Source organism: Xiphophorus maculatus, chromosome 8, assembly GCF_002775205.1.
Source record: "Xiphophorus maculatus strain JP 163 A chromosome 8, X_maculatus-5.0-male, whole genome shotgun sequence".
Classification (NCBI taxonomy): Eukaryota; Metazoa; Chordata; class Actinopteri; order Cyprinodontiformes; family Poeciliidae; genus Xiphophorus; species Xiphophorus maculatus.
Window position 1 is genome coordinate 18,555,554 of NC_036450.1, and position 20,237 is coordinate 18,575,790.

Genomic DNA, 20,237 nt, shown 5'->3' on the forward strand with positions numbered 1-20,237 from the left:
CAATGTCCGTAAGCATAATTTAACACTTTGCCGTTGGTGGATCTCCAGCCATGAAGGACTGAAACTGCAGGAGGCTGATATATCATTATGTCCAGGATGCACACAGGAACTTATGTGTGTCTTTGTGTGTGAACGATTCATAGGTCAAAGCTAAGTGGTTTTAAAATAAATAAAAAAATTATAATGTTTAGATACTGGACTGTAAATAAGTGAATGAAACGCAAAGAAAAATTTTGATGGGCTTTAAGACACCTCAAGGGCCCTACTCAGGCCTACTTTAAAATGTGAAAAGTAAAAACAGGAGGAAATAAGGTTTAAAACATTGCAGTCTGTATGTAAAAGTGGATATTGTAAGAAAGTGAGATAATAAAACAGTGTCATCACTTACCATCTGCATCCACTCACTGTACCAGCATTACGCAATCATGCTAACCTTGAATTGTTCTTGAACTTGAGAAAAATGTGCAGACATGTGACACACTGCTGTGGGCCAGGCCCGTCACAGCCGTCGTCACTGCATTCTGGGTCACAGGGTCCTAAAGTGGTAAATACTCTCAGAATGCAAGCACAAAAAGCCTTTTGGATTGTTTTGTTATGTGTTCTGGTAAAAAATAATAATAACCTGATAACCTGTAATCACATTCTGCAACTATATGACAAAGCTCATAACGTTGCCTTCTGAAAACCCTAAGTTAGGACGTGACTCACCGTCGTATCCTTCTGTGAGATCACTATCCATGGAGGGTTCTGCTGATCGGACTCGCCGATGGCGCATGTGATACGGCTGCTCTGCAGTGCCATAAATCACCAGAGACCACTTCTTCAGTATCCCTGTGAAACAACAGAGGGAAAGAAAAACAGGTTTGTCCCCCGAGGCTGGCGCCGTGTTTCAGCTGCCTCCTCTTGATGTTCAGTGTAAATAGGTCTCACAATGAAGAGATGCTACAAAGAGAAAGAACAAACCTAATTCAGCGCTGTCTCGCTTCTGAGAGGGAGTATCCTTGATTTTCAAAGTCCATTCCCCCGCTGCCTGCTCCCCCCAGGAATGAGCTGTCATGAATTCCCAGTTCTGAAATCCCTCAGTGGAGTTGTCAAGAGGCCTAGAGCAAAACATTACTCAATCATGGGCATACATGAACTACTACCATCACTAATTAAGACATGTCTTTAAAGCAACATTGTTTAATTAATAGGGTATTTAATTTGTAATTAGTTCCCCTGGTTGGATTATTGCAAAAAAAAAAAAAAGTGCTTTTCATGTGATCTCAAAAGTTTTGCTTTTTTATTTTTGACAAATGTAAAACAAATGTGAAGGCTTCTGGAAATTTGAGAGCCTGTGCTGACTGGACACGTTTTACAGATCAATTGAAAAGCAGTTTCATATTTGTGGAGTAAGCATAGAATCTGTATTTCTTTTTTTTTTTATCAACAAAATCAAGAGTTTCAGGCTATTTTCACAGTCACACCTCCCAACTATTTCAACGTTTTGTTTAAGTTCTAGGTTCTGGTTGAGTTACTCTTGTGATTTGCTATTTAGCTTTCTGTGTGTCTTTTGTGATTTACTGTTTCTTGCGCAGCTAAATGTGTCTGTGTTCCTCCATCTCCATTTTCCTCAGTTCTTTTGTTCAGCAGCCTCAAGCTTCTGTTTCATCACACAATGTGATCAAACTCACCTGTCCTTGGTTCCAGTAGTCACCCTCCCTTGTATTTATTAAAAACATTATGTTCACGTTATTTAAGCTAAAGTTTAATCAGTAATACTTTTATAACAAATTTATGTCAGATCATGATTTCTTGGTTAATGTCAAGTTGTCATAACAAAGACATTTTGAATAATGTCAACTTTATATTAAACATGTCATGATTTACCAAATGACACTTTATGACAACAGTCATAAATATTCATGAAGACTTACTCATGTTCATGACAAGTGTTATGTCATGTTTATGACAGTGTCATGACAGTCTTATTCGCAACCCATCAAATAAAGTGTTACCCTTTTGTTTCATGAAACAAAGATCTTAAAATGTTTTGACAAGCTGGTTTTACCATAGCTGTCACTAATTTTTATAATCAAGTCAGTCATGGGATTTGGAGATTTTAGGATGTTGACAAACTTCAAACTGTTCCCCTTTAAAATTCTGCTTCAACAGAGCATTTCTTTTATTTTTCCAAAGTCAAATTTAGACATTGTAACTTCAGAATAAATGCAAACCTCTCCGTTCAATTACATTCTGCTTTGTAAAGTTTTTTTTTCTTAGTTTTAAAGTCATAACAACAAAATGACAAGATTCATGTTGCTGTTTTAAAATGACTGTTGGTATTGTGGCACTTGCAAAGCAAAGTTTTTACTGAGGTGATACTTGTTATAAAAAGTTTGGAGAGCCTCTTGGGAGTCTATTGGAGCATAAATCCTACAATTTCATCCAGAAATTGCACTGTTCCTTAATAATCTGAGGCAGTGTGAGATTGCTCATTTCTGATCTACATGCACGAGGATTAAGGATAATTTAGAAGATAAAGTTTTAGATGAATAAGAAATTAAAAACTACAAGCAGTTGCTTGTATAATGAGCTCAGCAGACGCACAGTCCCACCAGGTGTTTGCTAATTTCTGCTGGCTAGTCTGAAGGAACTGAGTCACGGGAGAGGGCTGCTCAGTGAGGTGGAAGAAGGTGAACCTCGGTCCACCTAGGTGTTTTATACAGCTCAATGGTTGCCATGGATCATGAAATAATTTCTTAAACATTCATGAAAGAATCAGGGCAACACTCCAGATATTTTAGTGATGAAGGAATAATATTAAAACATGATGTAAAGCTCAGAAAAGTCTTTTTTTTAACATAATACTGCCCCTTTAAGTGTTTGTGTTTCTTATTTATGACGCATTCAGTTCAGTTCAGTTCAGAAAAGGACAAGCTGAAAATAGGAAGCTTGCCAGGAATTAATTTTTCGCAGAACCTTCCCAAAAACCGGTTCCTCTGGAATAACATTTCAGCATCCCTACTTTGCTTTTCTAGGAGTGCTTGCCAAAATCGACTTCTCCCATGGCTGCCATCTGAAGACTAATGGTATAAGCAGTGAATGCTGAGCTCTAAACAAATTCGTTTCCACCCTCAGAAATTCCCTCCCTACCCTTACCCCATCCAAAGCGGATGTGGTACTGTGGTGGTGCCACAGTAGTTTGGATGGAGCAGCCTTCTTGTTACCTGTGAGCCAGCAGCTGTGACACGGTGCCTGCAGGTGACGTGAGCGTGATGGAAAGGTCGCCACGACGGCTGTGAGTGATGGTTACGCGGATGACGACGTGCTCTACATAAACAACGTGCCGCGATGCCGCGCTGGAGCAGCCGGTGGTCTCATACGCAGACGTCAACACTGAGCCAGGATGAATAATTCTGTATGAGACAGAGAGGAGGGAAAGAAAAAAAAAAACATGAAGCAGCACAGTAAGCACCAGAGATGAGAGAGGAGGCGGAAAACAAGAAGCGAGTTGGAAGAGCACAGCACAAGAGAAAATGAAGCTTATTAAAGTGCGTGAGAATCAGCATGTGAACTGAGACAGAAATAGATGAAGTGTGATAGATGAGAAGAAATCAGGGGAAACCCTGACTCAGAACAAAGAGCTCTCGCAGAGTTGTTGGTGCGTTACCTGCTCAGCTGGATGGCCTCCTCCTCCACACACTCATGCTGTGCTGGGACTTGTTTCCAGCGCTCAGCCTCCTTCACCATGCTCTCAGCATCCAGCAGGCCAAAGCCGTACAGGTGGCTCACTAACAGACAGACATGCACACACAAATACACAACACATTAGCAAGGGGTAGGGAGGGCACAGAGGCTTCTAAAAGATTTCACGTCCCCCCGAGACTCTGTAGGCGTTTATCGCTGTTCTGCTCTCTGTACCTCGTTAGTTTTCAAAACGCTCGCTGCTTTATGGCTCTCCTAAAAAAAGCTAAAAGAACATTCACTGAAACATCAGTCTCGCCTAATCTTTTCTCTGAGTGTTGGAAGGATTTCATGCGGAAGACATCATGTGTTTTTATACCAATATCGGCAAAAACTCGGGGAAAAAAAGTATAAGAGATATGATGTTACCTTTGTACCCAGCTCCATTATAGTGCCAGTCAGGAGCAACAAGATGATGAGCTTTTGATGTACAGACGATAATGTGCTGCATGTCCCTCCAGGTCAGGAGAGGGCTATGAAAGGTCAGATAGATGGAAACAGAATTGTCTCAGTAGCTATTATGGCTATTGATTTAGACCCTTTGGTCCTGGATATGTGGATGTGTTGTGTGGCATGGAGCTGCTCACTTGGCCTCCAAAGTAAGAGCAATCACCCCAGCAGCCAATGAGGAGGAGAGGGACGTTCCAGACAGAGTCCTGCTGCATCCCTGCTGTGGTCCGAGGGTTATCTGTCAACAACAGCAGCACTAAGTGAAACAATAATAAACTGAAAAGATTGTTTCTTTTGCATCATCATCATTCTGGATAATGAACCTAAACAAATGAAGCCACCTGAGATTGTACGGCTGCTTTTGTTGTCCACTATTTGGTTATGACACAATTTAGTGTTTCCGTTTGAAAATACTCACAATTCTGTAACATGAAGCAACTGTATAGTTGTTCTCGGACCGTCAGCTTCTCTAATACCTAAATTCACATGATCATTTTCTCAAGATCATGGTTTAAAATGTGTTATATTTTAGGTTAATTGCTTAATCAAATCATTATTATTTTTCAACAAACTTCCTTAGGTATTGATGACAAGATAACTTATCTCAATCTTTTAGCAATATTAAAATAACTTTGTAAACATTCCAGAACTTTCAAATTGGTGATTGACTTTATAAATCACACTTTTTAAAGTTTTATTGCATTGGTGTTGTTGATAAAAAGTGATTTCTTATTTCCTTGAAGAAAACTTGAGCTCCAAAGAGATTAAAGAAATATTGTTTTTCACAGGTAATGTGGCACATAGCCTCCAACAACAAAAAAAAGATTTTTGTTTAATTTGGCTACACCATCAAATGGCATTACCTCTTGTGGTCAAAAGTTGTGGCTTTTATTTGCTGATATTTAGGGTTTCTGTTGTCAAGGGAATATGTGTTAACAATCTTACTGAGGCTGTATGCATGTGGAAGTCTTTAACTGGGATCTGCTAATTCTGATGACATTAAACAGCACTTTGAATTCACAGTGAGTAAATGGCTGCTGCAAAGTGGGAGTCTTCCAGAATAAACTTTAGATACATCATGCAAATTTATTTCCACCGAGGATAGAGGCTGGGTGTCTGCTGTGAGTTTCCTTTAAACATAACTTAAAGATTATGCAGAATGGTGTCTGCACACTTGGCTTTTTTGGCACCCCATAGGAGCCCGCTCCAGGCAGGACCTGAGTCCAGGTGTTGGCTTACAGGGACAGCGAAGCTGAGCTCAAACTTTTGAAAAGGAAAAAAGGAAACTTTCTCTCACTTTTGATGTTTCTCATTGTACATGTAGCCATCATTTATTTAAATGGAGGCTTTGAAAGCTGGTGTTATTAGATAGATTTGCGATTGTAGCATACAGAAAGGCTAACTTTGAAACGCTTTCAAACTGCCACAATGAAAGGTAATGGACTCCTTTCCAGTCACAGATTCTGTCAGAAATTTTGATAACAAAAGATCTAAATGAAGAATAAAATACATTTTATGTATGACTGAAGAAAACGGGGGATATTTAAATAAGCAGACAAATTTTAAATTATGAATAACGTTCATGTACATTGCTAATTGACACATTGTTTTGTTTTGTTTAACAATAATCAATGTGACCTAGCTCCAGTGGAATGTGATTGCTCTCAGTAAGTTTGAGTGTTGTACTATCTATTAGTTAATTTTCAGGCTATGCAATACTTTTAATCCTTTTAAGATTCTTCATTTGGTTTCCTTGTTGTTGATGGAGCAGTTGTTAGTCCTATTACCTCTCATCCATAACCTCAGTTTCCCTTATTTTTTCCCCTCATATAACAGTCAGTATACAGCAAATCAAATTCAGTGACTATCTAAAGGCTGGTCCCTGAGGTTTAACAACCTAATTCCTGATGATTTCTGAGCTCACCATCCTCTTTGTCTCTTCACCACTATACGCCGCTGTCAGTATGGAGGAGCATTGTTCCAGGTGTTCTGGCCGGACTCCATGACGACTGACGCTGCTCACAGAAATGGTGTGTATGCTGTTGCTATAGCCATCACAGGAGCAGTGATCGCCTGCTTTCCCTCCATTCCCTGAGGCCCAAACGAAAATTGAGCCCCTTCCATGCCGGCCCTGTGGCGAATTCGAGAAAGAAGCCAACACTTGTAAACTATCTATAGTAGAATAAAATGATTTAAAGAGGAATAAACGCTCACGCTCTTTCTCTTACTGTTTCAACGGCAGTCTGTAAAGCGAGACGAGCAAGGGGTCCAGGTCCCTCTAAAGTGCCTCCGTCATCGTCTGGCCCCCAGCTGGCTAAGTATATGTCAATGTACTGTGGCCTGAAATTCAGTGATACAGCTTCCACAATATCTGTCACGTCGCCTCCCAGCATACAAATGCCTAAAGGTAATTTTGAAGCAAAGAAAAAAGAAAATAAAAGAATGCTTGAATCTACTGCAATTCCTCAAGAAGACCTTCAAAATGCTTCTTTGAAGCCTTGTCGTGGACTTGCCTCCTATGCGTGCGCGGAATGAGACTCCGACTGTGCACAGAGAGTTATTTGCGGATGCAGCCACCGTCCCCGCACACTGAGTCCCATGGCTTCAGAGAAAGGAGGAGCACATCAGAACATGAGGTTAGATGCATATGCATGAAAAGAAGACAGAGTATTTCCGTGACATCAATGCAGGGACAAAGCAAAACTTTCAATTTCCATATCTATACATGCATGTAATTACAGAGAAAGAGAAAAAAAATTACTTAGAAAATTTAATTAGAGCTGGTGTTATGATGGGGACGCTGCAAAGCACAAGCAAACGTGAAAGTTAGAGGTAAGGTGTACTCACAAGTCGGCTGCATTCTTGGAATATTTGGGAGTCGGGTCTTGATCTTGTTCGTTTACATCACAGCTGGCAAGTGGGTCCTAAATCAAGTGAATAGTAAGAAGCAGCACATAGCAGCTGCCAGCAGCTATCTGTCTCTGTTTCATCAGACAAATCACAAAGAGCATTATTCACCAGCCCACCACACAGCTAAGTGGATCAGACATTTAATGTCAATTCCAATACTCTTAACCGGCCTTTCTAAACCTTTGGCCCGCGAGCTCCTGACTGCAATATCTGTCTCGGCTCCTTGCTCTTTCACTTAAAGCTCAGCCAAATTGCTTATGATTAATGTCCCCTTCCTGAAAAGAGCCTCCCATCCCAGGGCACTTACATAATTTGGCTTCAGATTTGGATGCTCTTTCTCAATGCCATCATCTAGGACAGACACCACCACACCCTTCCCGGTGTAGCCTCTCCTCCAGGCCGCTGCGATGTTCATACCAGTCTGGCAGCCACTGGCCTCGCTACAGCTCTGTCAGGCACATTAGCATATTTGACTTGGATTATTTTTCTGGCTTTAGTGGGTTTTGTTTCAGAAACAAACAAAGAGGGGAAAAATGTGACATACAGTGTACCACAGGTCGTTCCCCAAAGGCCAACTAAAATGCATGTTGTGTTTGAAGGCAGACTGATGAATTGGTGGATGAAGATCCCTTCTCACCAGGTCATGACCACAGAGGCGACTTCTTCTGGAGGTTCTCTTTACTCTCTTTAAGACCGCCTGCTGCTGGAACCATTCCACCTGAAAAGCAACACGTGTAATTAGGACAGATGCAGACAATTGTTCTATCTATTTTACAGAGAATATCTCTCCTTTCTGTCTGTCTTCCCTCTGTCTTCCCTGGTTAACCCTCCCACAGTCACAGGGGTAAAAAAAAAAGACCAGTGCAGATGTGTGAACGTTTCTCTCAAAAGAATATTAAATGACATCATCACTTGCCTTGTCTACTTGCCTTGTTTTCATAAATTTAAACTTGTAAACAAGGCAGACAGAAATAAATGATGCAAACAACATGGGGCTCAGCCAGCTAAATGTTGGGTGGGAGAGTTGAGTCAGCATGACTATAATCATTTTTTGTGACATCATGACCACGCTGTACCTTTTCAACACATTTCTCAGCAGCTACAAAAAAAAAGTTTTTGAGGAGGAACAAAAAGGTTCTTTGTTTTATTTCCATTCTCCCACACATGGACCCAGACAGACAACAACCTCAAAATGCTTTTCAAAGGATTAAGGCTGATGCAGAAGGCCTGAGGCAAGAGAGCTTTCCTTCTGTTCCACTTTTTGTGCAACAAACAAACAAAAAAACTATTTGTTAGGGTTACTCTTGTTTTCCTTCTTCTGGCATTATTGCAGTCCAGTCCAGTTTCAATGTTTCGTTGTTTTGCTGAAAGTGTTGCGCAGCTTATTGCAGTACTAAAGGTCAACAACATTACAAAGGCTTACAATGAAGATAAATATGCTTAACCCCATAATCATGTGAACTTATTCTGGTACACCTTAGTGAATCACCACAAAAAAACAAAAAAAAAGCTGACATTAATATTTCAAAAGAGTCTTCCATCTGCATTGTATTACGTTACTTTACCTTTGGGTCCTTTGCAAGGTGATTTGTCACTTCTTTGTTGAATTCAGCTGAGCGATTTGCTGTCTGCTGGTGACGGACGCTGTAGTAACCCTTCAAGTCTCCAATCTGGTGAAACAAAGAAAATCCACTTAATAAAACCTGTCTTTTTCCAGATAAATGTCTTGCTCTTCTCCAGGCTGTGTTCTAAATAGCCGCTGAATAATTAAAACAGTTGTTGGTGTCTTTCATTCGTTGGCTACCTAACACCTGTGATAGTTTTTCAGGTAACTGAAACATGAGCCCCGGGACTCGAGCCGCACTGCTGTCTGAGTTTGCCTGAAACATGCACACTCAGACAAAATGATGTCAGCAGATTTTTTTTTCAAACTCTTTTATGCTTTATTAAGAAAAAAAAATCATTGGCTTGCCATTTTTCACAAGAGAGATGACATAATTGCCTTACTTTATTCCCTTGTGGCTGTGTTGGTAAATTTACTCTGAATTTTTTCCCCCTGCCTAGCTCTATAAAATAGTGCATTTAGCTTTAATTGAGTGTTAAGGTGCATTTTACTTTCAGCAGATCCAAAACCTGAAACTGTCATTACAGAAGCCAACTCGAGGGAGTAGTTGAGTTTTATAGACATAGTTTATTTATTTGATTAATACATTATTTACATGGTCTTGCTATGGGTCTCAGAACCTTGCATAAAACAGTGATAAAGTTCAGGATTCTATTCCCATGAGGTTTTTATGCTAAGCAACAATTAATCTTTGATAGTGTGAACACGAGATGGGGAACAAATTTTGATTATTAATAGTAACTCTACTTTTTCCTTCAGCTCCACAAACGTCTCTATTGTTTGAACAAAGATATTATTATTATTGAAAATCTTCATTATGTTAGTTCTTCATAGATCTAAAATAACACATTCAGTTTCTATCCAGACATTCACAAAAAGAGAAATGTTTTGCCTCTTTAGAAAAATGTAATAAAACATTTAGATTTTATATTATTCTTTTACATAATACTGGAGTATTATTGGAAGGTTTTGTCTTAATAAAAATGTGTCGGTGATGTTAAAGCTGCTTCTTTCACGGTAACTGACTTAAGCAAGAAAATATGCTTTGTATTTCAGCACACTCACCTGACCCATGTTTGTAAAGCCATATTTCTCTGCTATCCTCTTCACAGATTCAGGGTCCCCTCTAACTTTTATCGCCCAGTCATTGGTGTAAATAGTAGCGTGACAAAGCTGCAGGAGAGTTCCCATCCACAGGGTGAACAAATGTCCCATTACTGCTCTGATCAATTGCAGTCTCCTTCCTGTTGAAGATTCATGCGTTGTTCTTGCAACCGGTTTGGCTAAATCTACTTCTCATTGCTGAGAAAAAAAAAAAAAACACAAATAAAAGCCTCCTCTCAAAGCCCTGAAGGAATAAAAGGGATGGTGGCCGACTGAAGCTGTCAGGTCTCGACTCTGGTTCACTGGTAGAGATCACCTATCAGATTACTTGAACATGGGATCTACGGATTACCTAATCATGTCAGCCCCTTTGAATGACCCTTCCTGTATGTTGCTCTACACAGTGTGCAATTTCGTTTCCCCGTTCAGGTTCAGTTTTAACAGACTTTCTGCATTTTCGACCTAGTTTCTGATGAACCACAGAGGCTTAAAGGTCTGTAGTAATGACAGCATCCGCCATTTAAAAATAAAACCTCCACATAATCTGTTTCATCTCTTTATTTCACTTGCTCTACTTTTATCATTATTCCAACACCAGTTGATACATTTTTATATTTGACTGATTCTGGTTCATATAGTTAAAGAAACAAATTCACTATTTGCCATGTTCACTGTAGAAAGCCTGAACCCTGTGCATAGGGGTTTCAAACTTCCTTTTATTTTCATCACATTTCTATGTTTATTATCATTATTATTTTCTCTCTTTTTTTGGCTCAACACATTTAGTCTTGGCAGCATGGTAGGCTGTGAATTTATATCCCTGCTTTTGGAAATTTGTCATTTAAACTAGGTCAGTCTGAAGCAATCACAGGAAAGCCCTCCGTGCTACAAAAGAAGAAGCAGTAGAGTTAATACACTGTTTAAAGATATGTATATCTGAAGATAGGAATTTATTTTAGATGTAGGCTTTAGTGAGCCTCATTAATAAAAGGTACTGTGCTACCAGAGCTAAGTTTATGATTATTTTTTTGTTTATGTTTCCCTCCTTCAAATCCAGTGTGCAAAAGCTCATATGCACCACTTTTGTTCACAAAAAAGTTTTTTTTTTTTATTTAATTTAATCAAATGCATTTTTGCACTTACAAGCAGCTTGGTGAAATTGCTAAATATTTCATTGTTTATCCATAAGTTCACATATGAAATCTCAATGGTTCAAGGTTCTAGAAACCATTTCTGAGTGTAGCAAAGGGAATGAACAGCACATTTGGGAAACAAGGTTTCTGTACTCTAGGAAGCAGCAGGGAGGTTCAAATTTATTTGCATCTAAAGACAGATAACATCTATTTAATTTGAAAGCTGTATTTTACTATACTTAAAGCAATGACTGTTGTATTTGAACTGGACTGCTGTTGATGCCCAACAGGCCACGTCATGATTATCTTTACTTTTAGACACGGTAAATACTAAGCAGCTGACTTTGTCTGTCCTGTGACCGAGAAACGAAGTGTTGAGGAAGTCTTCAAGCCACTTGACAGAGCAACAACTAGAGTTGTTAGACTTCAAAACAGTTAGTTCTTTGTAACAGGGTCCATGTTATTACCAGAAACTAGACAGTGTTCGGAGTCTAGTTAGCTTTAGACTGAAATAGCCAAAACTGGAACCTGTATGTATAGAGTTTGTTTAATGAATCTGCAGATGTACTTTGACTTGTCTAGGATGTATTTACCTCTTATTTTATAACTTTTGAAACAGGATATTCAACAGCCAACAGGATAAAGATCATACAGGACATAGATTAAGTGGATGAAAAGTTATTGTTTGCATATTAAGCCATAAACTTATGTAAGATTCATTCTTTAATTAAACCAAAAATGTGTGTTTTTTTTAAAGAAATCTTTTCATGTATTCAACAAATGTGATGTAAAGCATTCATTATAAAGTTGTTTGATTTTATTTATTTGTCTTTGCACTCAATTAACTGGCTGCTCACTGTAGCTTTTACCATTTACACTTTTCTGCTTGCAACATAAAACAAATGTTTGTTGTTTTTGGTCGAGATAAAAAATTCTTTACCTTCTGTTCTAAATATTACTCCTCAGCCATTAGATAAGTTTAAAGTGGAAATTAATTTTTCCCATCACTGACAGCAAGCTGTCCTGGCCTAGAGCCACAAATCAAGCCCCCCAACATGAGGTTACTTTCCCTGCTGGGATGATATTTTCATCTTGGCATATATTGTCCCTGTTATGTTGTTTTTATTTGGAAAATATGGCTAATATTCAAGACCTTTCCTCTATATGACATGCTGATAAATGCCATACTCCATAAAACCATGGATCATTGTTTAAATTTGTGTGAGATTATACAACACATTATAAAGAAATCTTTGTGTGTTTAGCTCTTGGTGGTCATGGCGAGTGATTCATTTCCTTGGCCTGGTCAAGGCCATCAGCTAGCCTGCAAGTTCAGGAACTAATCAACTGAAATTTACAAATTCACATATTCACCATTAGACCATTATTCAGGTGTAGAAAGCCAGTCATGTTTTATGTTTTGTTAGTATTTTCTTAGACATAATTTAAACTCCTTCTAATAACAGTATTTAGGCTTTCTGTGTTTCTAAATGTCTAAAAATATTTGTGCAAGAATATGCAAAGATTCTGAAGAAAACACCTGGCTCTTCAAATAAATATCTTACATTGTAATATTGGTTATTTTAAATTGGATTCCAAAGTTATCCCACACCTGTTCAACACAATGTCTTATGCAGCCCTTAACTATTTTTGTAACTATTAATTATAAAAAAACAATTAGGTCTTGGACTAATCAATAGTATCAAGGTTTATCAAGGCTTTATTTCCTAACAAACACACCATGGTTTAAAGTGTTTTTAATGAGATATCTGAAAATGTGCCAATGTAAATTCCCTTTCCTCTGGCCATATGTAGCATCGAGTAATGTAGTGTAACCCAGTAACTGTTTTTTTTTCCCTCTTCTTCTTTTTTGCTGAGTTGTGGTTATTTTTTGCTGGGTTGTTTACATTATAATTAAATGCAACTATTATCAGACTTTGGTGTTAATAGTATTTAGCCCTAAAGTAACCAGCCTACATAGAAAAAGGAGAGATGTCACACAAAGTGTTTACAGAAGTAATTGTGGATCCAAAATCAGATGAAATACACTTGAGATGGATGTTACTTAACAAAGTAGCAAATACATTTCCAATTTAGTACCAGCTATGAAAGTGACTTATAGTCTAACTATATGGAGTAGTGGTGTTCATTATGACTATTTATAGATTTTCTAAAAGTGGTACACTTTTGGTAAAACCGAATGATAATTACAAAAAAACAAACAAACAAAAACACATGCCACCATGTTTAAGCAGTTTTCTATTAGTTCCTCATTAACAAGGTCTAGTTCATTTATCATAATTGGTCTGAAAAGTAGTTTAACAATGTACATTATTTGCTGTTAAGCATAATTTGCATTGTCCCGTTGCCTGGCATCTGTTTAATTCCTTCCTGGTGTCTTGTTTTCCATAATGATTGAATTCACACAAGAACTCCTCTCATTTACAAAATTGATTGCTTTTATATGAAAATACTGAAACTTTGCTCAGTGGTCCATGTAGACTCGTTTGTAATTACAGTGCATTTCAGCTCTCTCTGGCAACTTCAACCCACAAATGAAGCAGCTGCCAGCTGAGTCAGTGTTGTTCTGTGACGTATCTCCAATGAACCATTCTGACTCCAACTTTCTCTTTGTGTATGTATTTTGAAACAAAAAAATGAACATTTTTTGCCATCCATCAAAACCAGTAGAGCGTATATTGACTTTTAATCAGGACTTCGGGAGAAGAATGTAATGTGGATTCAAAGCATGGAAGAAGACAAAGAGGAAGTGGAGGAGGAGCAAGGTTACAAGAATAATACGGTAAGGAAAAAGAACGTTTGTTGATTTTTCTTTTTTTGTTCTACCTTCTTATCCTTTATTGTCCTTCTTCTGCTTTGATGCCAAGTCTCGTGGTGGCTGTTACCTGATTATCTGGCCAATCAGACTAATCAGAAGAACCACCGCCCCCAACTAACCAATACGCCCACTAAACCCAGAGAGCAAACGCAATTTTCTGGTGAGAACGTACAGATGTGTTTACTGCTCAACATGCTGCATTCAAGGGCCTGCAAATAAATGGCATTGCTAGGTGATCTCTCGATTTGTATGCACTGTTGTGATACAACAGTGATCCACTGTTGGATCCACTGTTGGATCACAGTAAGACTGTTGGATCAACTGTTGTAATGTCTTACAACAGTAAGACATCACATGATTTTTGGCAGGAATGTGTCACCATAGTATATCTTCCTTTTGTTGTCATGAAGCGGGGTGTAGAGGTGGTGAGGCAGACGCAGCGGACCCAGGTAAGAAGAAAATGATGATTTTTTAATAAAGAAAACCAGGCAAAACTACGAACAGCAGGAACAAGGACACACTGACGACACTGAAGCTAACATTGACGAACATTGACGAGGACCCGACGAGGAACAAGGAACACAGGTGGAGTTAAATACACAGGAGGGTAATCACAGAGACGAGACACACCTGGGAACAATCAAGGGGAGGACAGGACAACGAAGAGACTCAAGGACACAAAAAACTCTAAATGAACACAGAAAACACAGATCCTGACATTTGTCTTATATCACAGCTAATTGAATGCAGAAAAGAAATCTTCTCATCCCAAGCCAAGGAGCATGTTATCGCTTGTATTATTTTACTCCACAGTAAGATGTGAAAAACTGCTAATGTTGACAGTTGATAGGAATTGGAGGAGGATTACCAAAATCTGTGATGCAACACACCCCAAAATCCCAGATAAATATGGCTTCATCTGCTTGCATAAAATATTATTCTTAGAAGATGGTAGATTGTTGGGCTTGTTTTTCCTCTGTTTTGTTCTCCACTTGTCTTAACAAAAAATAGGTTTTCCTTACATATTCTTATATTTTTATTACATCTTATATTTTTATTTTTGATACCACAACAATGCAAAAATCATTAAAATGTAAAAAAAAAAAAAAAAACTGGAAAGAATCTGATGAAACACATTTGGTTATTGCAAATGATGGTCTTCCTCTTTGTTGGTCATACTACAAGCTGTGGCTCTTGTCTGAATAGGCTTGGACGTTAGTGTCACAGAATGCTCTCTGCATAAACGCTGTTCCTCAGTTAAAGAAAATCCAACTAATGCTGCAGCACCTCAAAAATAATTATCACCAGAGAACCAGTGAGAATGCACCAGCTGTACAAAATTGTGTATGAAAGCAAGGCTGCAGCTTCCTTTACCAATACAGAAGCATTTCATTTTCCAGTTTGCTTTGCTAAATGAAGGCATCACTATGGCTAATTATTTTTGAAAAAGTAGCAGATGATCTTTTCTGTCAAACTTTGTTTTCCTCCCAGATATCCAGATTGGTATTAATTTTAAATATTCAAATATACCAGCAGTCAGTGATCATTAGCTGATGACTGGATATATAGAGTTTCTTATTCTTCATGTATTGTCACATCACCAGCATAAACTTCAATATATTTCATTGGTATTTTATGTGACAGACCAGCTAAAAGTTCTGCAAAGTTGAAATCTTTGGGGAATGGGGGAGGGCTAATTAAACATCAGAACAGTGTGAGATATTTATTCTGCCCCCAACTTGAGCAAATTCAAGATCAAATTTGAATATTTATCAGATAATTCCAGAATAAGGCAAAAATACAGATCAGAGCTGGGTCCAGGATGAAATAGCATATATGTACATTATTTTTTGAGAATTTTCTCAATGCTTTCAAAATACTCTGAGAAATTCCCTTTTTTGTTCTTTTTTTTTCATTTTTCCTTTTACTTAAAATGACTTTAAAGAAAATGAGTTGAAAGCAATGTAGCTTTTCATCAGCAGACAATCGAAAGACGTACAAATGAAAATTCCATCATTATGTACCTTTATCACCAGCGCATTTCAATGACTGATTTAGAAAGAAAAGAAAGCAATAATCCTGCCTCTGGGTGCACGAGGCAACCTGTCACAATATCTGCTGTTAAAAGATGTGCCAAACATCCATTGTGTCCTTGAATAGGAAATTACGTTGGAGTGTTTCATGATGCAACATGCAGTTGCAGTCACTATCATTTTCTCCACAATGGAGAGCAAAACAAGCCAGCAGAACAAAACAAAGGCAAAGCACCTCTTGGCGAAGCAGTCACAAGACTTTGAAGTTATCTAACATTTCTTCAGAGAGACCGACTTTGATGTTCAGAAAACTCCTCTTGAACAGTAACATATTCCCCTGGAAATAATTGTCAAAAATGTTCGTGAGCACCCTGACTGCCCTGAAGGCAGAATAGATTTGAACTGTTGTTATTCTTTGTTCAAAATGTTCTGCCCCCCTTTAAGCTCTTGTTTGGAATTATAAGGTTTTTATAGGCTTGTTGAGTTGAGAAATTCATATTTAAAAAAAAAAAGAAAAAATAAAACTCTCATCTGTGATCAGAAACAAACATCTTTGTAGTTTTGTTATTTTGTTCAAGTGAATAAATCAGGAACAATCTTTTGGTGGACCAAAATGATGTGGATCATGCATGTCGACAGAAACTGTCGACAGAAACATGTACGAGACTTTCCAGGTGTTAAACAATTTTTAACACTTGGTCTAGTATATATATTTATATATATATGACAAACACATTTTGATATGGCATTTTTTTGCTGTGCACTCACTGACACCTCATGCTGTGATAGTAACATCATAATTGATGTATTTGGTATTTTTTATTTTTTGTTTGTTTTTGTGGCACTATTGGCCTTTATTCATTAGTCTCTGGACATGAAGCAATAAAAGACCCACGGATGGGAAAACAAAACTGTAGACTCTGCATATGGTGTACCTGCTCTAGCACTGAGCAATGTGGCGCCCCCTATGAACTAATTTCAAACTATCCTAAGTATGAAAAAAGGTCAAAAGTACCAAAGGTTACAATAGAACTCAAAGATTGTTCTTTGTTTCATTTTACTAAAACATATTTAGTTCCTATGTTGTTATGGGAGTAACGCGTTTCAGAACAACATGTTGACTTTGCTGTCAATATCTCCAGCAGTGCACTTAACTAAAGCTAACTGTTGAATGGAGGTCCTTCTAAAATTTTATAACAATTAGAGCAATGTTTTGGTGAGTAAAAACTTTGAGGAGTTGATTAACAAGTTGTTTATTGAATTATTACTCAGTTTACCATATATAAATGTGGACTAAACCTGTTATCCAAATCAATTCAGAGAAAACACACATGCTTGTTTTTTTTTTTTGCACAAAGGGAACTGATCACTTGACATCCATCCATCCCCTATACCTGAGTGTTCATGGTTACATTTTATCTGTTCATATCTCATATGTCTTTGCACTGTTTGTGCTGAAACACTGTGGGAGTGGTAAATAGGGTATTGACAGTCGATTGCTCTTTCCTGAATCAGTGACAAGGGAGAGCACAGGGACGATCTAGTTAAGTGTTTATTAAAGCGGCACTTGCAGTTGGCTCAAAAAATTGGCAGGTCATTTTGAAATTGCTATGTTTTAAGGGGCAAAGCTAGGATTTGTCTAAGTGTACTTTGCATTCTTGATCAAAAGTAATCTCCTATTTATTAGCGAACCAATGACAGCGACATTCAATAAAAAGCACCGTGTGGGTATCACACTGGAAAAGTTCCAGCCCAGTAAATATTAACGTGACAGAGTTTGACCAAGCCACATGGCATTTGGGTTTGAAGTTTTCCTTCTTTTCCTTTTTAATTTATAAGTAAATAAGCAGAAACTAGCTCTTGTTTGTAGTACTAAGAATTCACTTTTAGGGGTTTCTGTTTGAAACAAAGAATAACTTCATCTAATCGTTTTGGCTATTACATAACTTTATAAAAGTCTTGTGTGTGTTTAACAACAAAATCTGTTTGAAATACCACTAAATGAAACCCAAGTGTCAATACTGGTACCTTTAGCACAGCTTAAGAACCACTGCTCCTTTGCAGTTCTTGTTATGTTATTGAGTATACAACAGTGACATTATTAAGACACTCAGAAAAGGGTTTCTGTTTCATCAGTTTTTGAATTAGCATTCATATAACACTGTTTTGCCACCTGGCTGGAGGACAGGCTGAGGAGCCTCTGCCTTCTCCTTCTGATTGACTGTGTAACAACCTGTTTGGCCGTAATGTGGTAAAGTGAAACATAATACCTTTGTAGCAGCCTAAGATCAATGACTCACGCAATATTTGCTGTGCAGCGTCTTCTCAGCATGCATGGCCTGTTGTAGCTGTTTTTACTTTTCCATTATGCATGCTGGTTGGTGCTGTGGGACATGGTTTTTCTCCTTCGTTTTCGGCCGCTCTTTGACTCATCATGTTGCACAGAATTGCGTGAGCCAACTTTGACCCTTGATATTTTTTTAAAAGAGCCCACAAAAAAAAAAAGAATAAAAAGCTTTTTCTCCGGTCTTCTGTACTTTATTTCTGTGTGTATTTTTTTCCAAGTGCGTTGTAATGACCAGTCTGGACCAGATCGGCTTGATCTGATCCACCAGAGTCGTGCCCTGGCAGTCAAACTTCCTTTCTGCGTAAAGCTTTTTCTATACCATTTGTGTGTGTGCAAGCAGTCTAGAGCAGCATTGCTGACAAAATAGTTACCTGTCTCACCCCAGAACGCGCCGACACAGACACACGTTTCCTTTCTTTTTGTGGATTCCAAGCCAGTCTTCTCTGGCTCCTTTGTTCCCTACTCTAGGCTGGGCTCACATCCTCTCTGCTCTCTGTAAGCCTGCTCCGCTCTGTCATCAGGATTACAGGCTGTGCTGTAGCAGATTAATGACTGACATCTCTACACTCCTCTCAGCATTGCAAGGCACACACGGAGTTACCAGGACACGGCAGCCTGTGCTGCGATGGAGAGAGGAACAACTGCGGGGGAGATAATGCATTGTGTTGGTCTGGGAACAATATGTTAGCAGTGAGATTCGACGCAACTTTGTGTGGGCGTGCGCGTGTGTGTGCACGTGTGCCCTATTGTGTTGCTTATTTTGAAGCCGCGGTACGTTCAGCTAGAGCTTTCCAACCTCCACACCTTGGTGCAGCACAGCAGGTTAGAGTTAAGTAGGTGAACCAGGCCTTTGTTGAGACAAGCTTAGATTGATGCATGGGTGTGTGTGTGTGTGCGTGTGTGTGTGTGTGTATTCACATGTGTGGTCACACAGGGATGTGTATTCCAGCCTTGTGAGCCCTGAAAAATGACAAACAAGAAACTTATAAATCCCAGGATCACAAACTTCTGCCTTAAATGCACGCCTGAAACCTCTTTCCTGTCCAATTGCTTTTTTTTTTCTTTTTTTTTGCCAAGACAGAACATTTTGCTTTTTATCTATTTGTTTAAGTCAGGGAGAAAAAGTGACAGCAGTGCAAGCAGGCAAACAAACCGAAAGCGAGCGCTTTGCAAAGTTTTGAATTAAATTAGGATTTCATACCACCTCAGAGCCTTTGAGAAGCAGCTTATGTGTGTCATGAATTACTAAGTAGCAATATTTGGGGCTTCTCACTGCCATCAAACAGCTGAGGCTTAATTTCCTGAGATTTGCCCTGGAGTGTCCATGAAAGTGGGCTGTCTGAGCTGCAATCTGAGGAATGAAAAGCCTCTTTCGCTTAAATTATGTCAAGAAATCTTCCTGGAAATCATAATTAGACTTAAAATTATGAAGTATGATCAAACATACATTTATATTTCAATGGGTTGTACTTAAATGAGGACTAAAAAGGAGATATGATGGATGACTAATGTCTCCCAAACCATTCAAGTGTTTTAGAAAAGAATAATCTGAGCCTTTGCTCGTGTAAGCAGTTAGCTACAATGGAACAAGAGGTCATATTTGACTTTAAATAACACATCACTTGTTCTCATGTTCTTATACAACACTTTGTGTTGTTATCAGAATCTTTCATTAAATGACTTTGCTACCAACTAAAGACGAAGGTGCAAGAAAGTGAACAGGTGAAACCATGGGAACCCCTCAAGACTCTTTTCATCGGTTCATTCAATGCTTTCTGAGTATGATCTGATATTTACAACCAATGTATGGTGTAGAATTTGACATAGACATAACTGTCTGTTTTTCTTCCCTAAATTTAAGAATCGACAGAGCATATGGGGACGGAAATGTAATGCTCCATCAGTACCTCCAAATGGAGCAACATTAATCAAAAAGTAGATCAGGCTGCCAATAATTGAAACATTCAAAATTTGAGTATGAGTGAATCTTTGTCAGTGCATTTCCATGCCTTACTATATGGCATAATGTTATTGGATAATTGTCGTTTGAGGAAAACTTGAATCAGTTCTG

General features: G+C 38.4%; 1 protein-coding gene across 1 annotated transcript in view; it reads right to left on the minus strand.

Annotated features, from left to right (window-relative positions):
* Positions 1–9,954, minus strand: part of LOC102223283 (proprotein convertase subtilisin/kexin type 5-like) — a 33,241-nt gene extending 23,287 nt beyond the window's left edge. The window contains exons 1-15 of the mRNA XM_023338278.1: positions 9,776–9,954; positions 8,652–8,756; positions 7,724–7,804; positions 7,394–7,534; positions 7,024–7,100; positions 6,690–6,778; positions 6,405–6,577; positions 6,101–6,307; positions 4,314–4,414; positions 4,096–4,199; positions 3,653–3,773; positions 3,210–3,398; positions 964–1,100; positions 709–831; positions 434–536 (exon numbers count right to left, since the gene is read on the minus strand). Coding sequence (XP_023194046.1) covers positions 434–536; positions 709–831; positions 964–1,100; positions 3,210–3,398; positions 3,653–3,773; positions 4,096–4,199; positions 4,314–4,414; positions 6,101–6,307; positions 6,405–6,577; positions 6,690–6,778; positions 7,024–7,100; positions 7,394–7,534; positions 7,724–7,804; positions 8,652–8,756; positions 9,776–9,925 — 1,901 coding nt within the window. The 5' untranslated portion in view covers positions 9,926–9,954. The remainder of the gene's footprint in view (positions 1–433; positions 537–708; positions 832–963; positions 1,101–3,209; positions 3,399–3,652; positions 3,774–4,095; positions 4,200–4,313; positions 4,415–6,100; positions 6,308–6,404; positions 6,578–6,689; positions 6,779–7,023; positions 7,101–7,393; positions 7,535–7,723; positions 7,805–8,651; positions 8,757–9,775) is intronic.
* Between the last annotated feature and the right edge of the window lie 10,283 nt (positions 9,955–20,237).